This window comes from Malus domestica, chromosome 09 (genome assembly GCF_042453785.1).
Source record: "Malus domestica chromosome 09, GDT2T_hap1".
Lineage (NCBI taxonomy): Eukaryota > Viridiplantae > Streptophyta > Magnoliopsida > Rosales > Rosaceae > Malus > Malus domestica.
In genome coordinates, this window is record NC_091669.1 from 35,095,482 (window position 1) to 35,101,481 (window position 6,000).

The 6,000-nt window shown below is 37.9% G+C and overlaps 1 protein-coding gene across 1 annotated transcript; it reads left to right on the forward strand.

Moving 5' to 3' along the window:
- The first annotated feature begins 2,024 nt into the window (after positions 1-2,024).
- On the forward strand, positions 2,025-5,779 carry LOC103444293 (glycogen synthase kinase-3 homolog MsK-3). Its single transcript, XM_008383230.4, has 13 exons — positions 2,025-2,399; positions 2,778-2,969; positions 3,074-3,166; positions 3,269-3,328; positions 3,468-3,740; positions 3,935-4,009; positions 4,094-4,150; positions 4,243-4,383; positions 4,468-4,518; positions 4,613-4,708; positions 4,791-4,874; positions 5,216-5,318; positions 5,429-5,779. Exons 2-13 carry the CDS (start codon positions 2,856-2,858, stop codon positions 5,509-5,511), a joined length of 1,230 nt encoding a protein of 409 aa, XP_008381452.3. The 5' UTR covers positions 2,025-2,399; positions 2,778-2,855; the 3' UTR covers positions 5,512-5,779.
- The last annotated feature ends 221 nt before the right edge of the window (positions 5,780-6,000 follow it).

Consider the following 6,000-nt stretch of genomic DNA (forward strand, 5'->3'; position numbering starts at 1 on the left):
AACTAACCATAATCCCTAATAAGTAAGGAAACAAAAACCTAATTCAAATAGGCTAAGCCCAAATCCAAACACTAAACAAATAACTATTTTCCAACATTTTGCTGAATCGATATACTTTTCCCAATGGCAGGCATATTTCAGATTGTATTTTGTTGCCCCTTGAGAGTGTTAATTTATTAGACAATAAGTGTTTGGGGGTAATGTCATTATTAAGTTTGATGTTGCTAATGATTTTGATACTCTCAACTGGAACTTTCTTGATCTAGTGCTTACAACTTTTGGTTTTCATGTCACTTTTGTTCAATGGATTCGTGCAATCCTTACTCCTGCTCTATTGTCTATTTTATTCAATTGTTCTCCTGTTATTTTTGTAAATGTAGTATGGGTGCTTGTCAAGGGGACCCTCTCTCCCCTATTCTTTTTTGCCTTCCTGAAGAGGTTCTTAGTCGTGGCCTTGTGGATCTGTAAATTTTTGGAAGCTCAAACTGATTTCTTCCCCTCATGGAGTAACTGCTCTTTCTCATATTCTCGAAGTAGATGACGTTATGGTTTTTCTGCAGAGGTGACAAGCGCAAACCTCTTATGCATTTTACTGAAGAATATGGTATAAATTATGGCCAACTTATTCGTAAAGCTAAGTTCCGTTTTTATATTGGGAATCTGCATCCATGCGTCGTGCTCTTATTTTATCCTGGCTTCGTGTATCTGCCGATGAGCTTTCTTTTATTTATTTGAGGGTTCCTATATTTAAAGTCAAACCTAAGAGGGAATATTTTCAAGCTTTAGCAAATAAAATATGTTCTCGAATGTCTCAATGGCAAGGTCATTCTCTCTTAATGATTGGTCGTGTTACTTTGATTAAGTCTGTTGTTGTGACTTGTGAGCATGCTTTCTCATAGTTTTTCAACTTATTTCCTACAATATTAAACCAGGTTTATTGTTGTGCTCCTTTAAATGAAGGACACTTCACATTCGGAAAATTTCAACTTTAAATCAGGCTTTTTTTTTGTTTTTTAATTTTTAATTTTTTATACATATGAAGATGGATCATCCCAAAAACCAGCTCAAAGTTATTACATATAGTTCGAGTTTAGGGACTCCCAACATATCATCAAATAATTGAGTTCCAATCCAATTCAATAAGAAGGATTCTTAAAATAATAGTACTCAAGATCCATATTATAACTTCACTTGGCAATGCCATCTGCCACCATATTATTCTCTCAGAAGTTATGCACTAACTCACATTCGGTTATGTGTGTCAGAAGTAGTCTACATTAATCAATGATGTTGATAAGAGGATGTAAGTTGATATCAGTCATATTATCTATTAAAATAACCATTAGACCAGTATCCATCTCCACACATAATCTTACTTGTGAATTACAAATTTCAATCCGAAATATAGCCCCAAATTTCAGCATCAACCACCTGCCCTTTGCTCAAGTTGACAGGGAACTTGCCAAGCCATTCATCGATGTTATCTCTAAGAACTCCTAATGCACCTATATTTCTAGTAGCATTAATCCAAGAGCCATTCACATTGAACCAAGAGTAAATCGATGCAGTTTGGTTTTCAAATTGTTTGACTTTTTTTCTTAGTCGAAACCAATCAAACGAGTCAATATGGTTTGAATTGGGTATGAAATTATGTTATTTGTACTTCTTTTGGTGGGTTTGATGCCCACCCCTAAACTTAGGTTAATATATTGCTTGAATATGTTTTAATGTGTTGAGGAGTCAGGTTTGAGGAATCAAATGTGGGCCAATAGGACTGGGCTGACAAGCCAGAATAAGAATTGGGCCTAAGAAAGAGTCAAAGAAAGTCACATGGGGATGGGGGAGGAAGAGCAGCCAAGTCTCCGACTCTCCAACTGCCATCATAATTGTGAATAAACAGAAACTTTTCAAAGGGGAAGGGGCCAATGGGGCCCGGAGGGGTTTGAACGGTCAAAAAAGGGCAGAGAGAGACTGTTGAAAGTTGAAAAGAAAGAGAGAGAGATTATTAGTTGATTACTTATAATTAATTGGTGATTAATATTAGAGTTATTAAGAAAGCAGACATAAATGTTTGAGCTCTCCTCTTCTCTTGTGCCTTGAGTTTTGACTGCCCCGCTCTCTCTCCTACTATCTCTCTCCCCCATCTCCTCTCCTTCTTCACCAAACCAAACCAAACCAGACCAAATCCATTTCATTAATCTTGTATTTTCTCCAAATTCCAAATCTCAAAATCTCACTTTTTCTCTTAATTTATTTTCTCCGCTTGTACAAAACTATCAATAATTAGATTGAGTGATTGATTGACATCAAAGTTTCAGAATTTCACCTCGCCATCAAATCGCCGGCTCATGTCTCCGTCGCGGCGATTCCCTCACCTCCGCCAGCTTCCCAGCCGATCGGTAAATCTCTCCTTTTTTTTCAATTTTTTTTTTTTTTGAATTTTCGATCTTGTGCTGAATGTTTATGAATTATAATTTGATTTCATTGAATTGCTTAATCCAACGTTGAATTATTAACTATTTTGAAGTGTGGAGGGATGGGATTCTTTGGCTTCTGAGTTCCGACTCTTGTTTAATTATTTAATATCCTTCAAACTACAGTTGATAGATTCACCAAGTAAGGAATGTAGGCGAGCAGAACTACACACCGGGCTGTATATTGAATTATGATATTTCCTAACATGTTCATTTTGCCTATGAAAATGTATTATTCCGCGTAATACTTAACATAAACTGCATTTTGGGTAAATGCATGATACGCGGTTGTATTTTCGGCAGGGAAGTTATTGATTTGTTTGATTGAGCTGAGAAGAGGAATCTAGAAGGCGGTTTGCTCAGTTCCTTTTGTTTGAGCTCATGGCTTCCGTAAGCGTGGTTCCTGCTTCTGGTCTAAGAGAGCCCACTGGAAATGCAGCTGGTGTTGATAATTTGCCTAATGAGATGAATGACATGAAAATTAGGGATGACAAGGTGAACCATGTGACGTCTTCTTATGGCTTGTACTCAAACTTTCATTTTACGCAAGCTCCTTTTGGTTCTGAAATCTGGAATATATTTTCGTTTCCTATTTACAGGAAATGGAGGCAACTGTTGTTAATGGTAATGGAACGGAGGCAGGTCATATTATTGTGACAACTATTGGTGGAAAGAATGGCCAGCCAAAACAGGTAAGCTTTTGAAATGCTTTCTCTTCCTTTCCTGCAGCTGCATTTTGTAGTTTCAGGCGTTTCAGATAGATGGTGATATGCTTTTGCTTTCAATGACTGTAGACAATCAGCTATATGGCTGAGCGTGTTGTTGGACATGGATCTTTCGGATTGGTTTTCCAGGTAATTTCTTATTTTACTTTTTTTCGTATGTGTTTATTCTCAATAAACTGTTTGCAGCTGTGTTACTTCAAATTTTGTCCGAATTGTTTTGTTTCTTTTTATGTCAATGAATTGATATTTTGATATTTTATTTCTCCAGGCCAAGTGCTTAGAAACTGGTGAAACTGTTGCTATTAAAAAGGTTCTTCAAGACAAGAGGTACAAGAATCGGGAGTTGCAAACTATGCGTCTACTAGACCACCCAAACATTGTATCTCTTAGACATTGTTTCTTTTCAACTACTGAAAAAGATGAGCTATATCTTAATCTCGTACTTGAGTATGTCCCCGAGACTGCCCATAGGGTGATCAAGCACTATAGTAAGATGAACCAGAGGATGCCCCATATATACGTTAAACTTTATTTTTACCAGGTATTTTTTGTCATTTTAATTCTTTACAACATATTCTTTTTTCCTAAACTGTTTGCATGAAACACACTACATGTTTTGAGGAAACTCTGCATCATGCTCTAAATATTTCATAATTCTTATGATTTATCAGAGATTAATATATATGACCCAGTCATTTTTTGCTCTTTCATCTAATACTGTATGCATTTTTACAGATTTGTAGAGCTCTTGCTTACATTCATAATACTATTGGAGTGTGCCACAGGGACATAAAGCCGCAAAATTTGTTGGTATGTTGATATTTGCTCTGTTCTGTACTTTGGTTCTTACTGTGCATGCATAGGTTAATTGATTGTCTATCCACATTCTCACAGGTCAATCCACATACGCACCAGCTTAAAATCTGTGACTTTGGGAGTGCAAAAGTCTTGGTTTGTTTTCTGCATCCTGACATTTTCTAGACACTTTCCTTTTATCTGTGGCGAGTGATTTTGCAAAACTGACTGGGTTGTACATATGACAGGTTAAAGGGGAACCCAACATATCTTACATCTGTTCTAGGTACTATCGAGCACCTGAACTTATATTTGGTGCAACCGAGTATACAACAGCCATTGACATCTGGTCCGCTGGCTGTGTTCTAGCTGAACTACTGCTTGGACAGGTAAGATTATTCCTCAGTGATTTAATTTCCTCCATCTTTAGGCTTTGATATATGTGCTAATTAAGTAATACCTATTTCTGGCAGCCCCTGTTTCCTGGAGAAAGTGGAGTAGACCAGCTTGTTGAAATAATCAAGGTGATTGTGAGCTTTGATATTTTCAAGTTTAAGGCTTTAAGCTGTTCGGATAATGGTAATTTTTCTCATAATAACTTTTTTAATTCTCATGCAGGTTTTAGGTACCCCAACGAGGGAGGAAATAAAGTGCATGAACCCTAACTACACAGAGTTTAAGTTTCCCCAAATTAAAGCTCATCCGTGGCACAAGGTACTTGGGATATTACTCGTGGTTTATTTTCTTTCCAAGAAAATTAAATGTTAATATCCTTTTGTACATCATTGATGATCAGATATTCCACAAGCGGATGCCCCCGGAAGCTGTGGATCTCGTATCAAGGCTGCTTCAGTACTCTCCAAACCTTCGAAGTACAGCTGTGAGTATTTCTGATGGGGTCCATTATCAGTGTTCCTCTTTCTGGCTGTTTTTGCATTCATCTATAGTCACTAGAGGCCTCAGTTTATCCCAAAAAAAAACAAAACTCGCTATAGTTGTACGTATGCCAAGCTGTTTAGGTGTTATTGTCCCCATCCTAAGAGATGCTCATTCATTGTTTGTTGCATGTGGCAAGCCCATGTGGAGTCCATTTGATACTTCTTTCTTCTGTCCCATATGTGGAATGTATGTTGCTGGAGTCTGTCCTTAATCATCATGCATCCTACCTATGCCTTGCTGGAGTCTCAAGTTTTAATGTAAAGCGATGTGTTTTCAATGCAGTTGGAGGCCTTAGCTCATCCCTTCTTTGACGAGTTGCGTGACCCTAACACCCGCTTGCCAAATGGACGCTTCCTTCCCCCTTTGTTCAACTTTAAGGCTCATGGTAATAAGCGTTGTTTATTTTTTGTACTGTACATTGTTCAGTTTGGTTTTAGTCTTTGAGCAGTCTAAACCCTAACTAGCAATTCTTTTTAATGATCTCGCATTGATTAGAACTGAAGGGAGTACCCGCAGAAATGCTTGTTAAGCTGATCCCAGAGCATGCAAGAAAACAGTGCGCCTTCCTTGTGTCGTGACTCGTCTTTGTTCCTGCTGTCTGATCTGCACAGAAAAACGTGGGATAATGTAGAACCGTAGCTTCAGTCCCTTGTTCTTTTGTTCATTTATTTGTCTATCCGATTAAGCCTTGTATGTAAAACAACGGTAGATTAAGAAGGTTATTCTGCTTATTGTGTTCCTCAAATCTTAATGGGTTTGCACACCCTTGATTTTCTTCATTCTATTTATAGATTGTAACCAGATCTTGGCACACCTGAATGGTTTCTGATGGATGTTGTTTGAAAAGAGGCGGTACTAAATTACTCGTTTGTATCTGTTAGGTCGCACAGGCCTATCAGCGACCACATCCATAGATGGCGGTAGAAATGAGGTGGGTATCGACAGAGTAGCAGTTGCGATAGGTTTTGTTTATATCTTTGTTACGGAAGGTTTCATAGATGGCGGTCGAAAAAGGTTTGTGGGTGGCGGGGAAGGGATGTTCAAGTGAAAACATCGGCAAGCAGGTT

Excerpts from the sequence above, each read along its gene's own strand:
- LOC103444293 (XM_008383230.4), top strand. The coding sequence starts at position 2,856 with ATGGCTTCCGTAAGCGTGGTTCCTGCTTCTGGTCTAAGAGAGCCCACT. Across the intron at positions 3,741-3,934 it reads TTAAACTTTATTTTTACCAG|ATTTGTAGAGCTCTTGCTTA; the intron begins GTATTTTTTGTC and ends GCATTTTTACAG. Across the intron at positions 4,709-4,790 it reads AAGCTCATCCGTGGCACAAG|ATATTCCACAAGCGGATGCC; the intron begins GTACTTGGGATA and ends ATTGATGATCAG.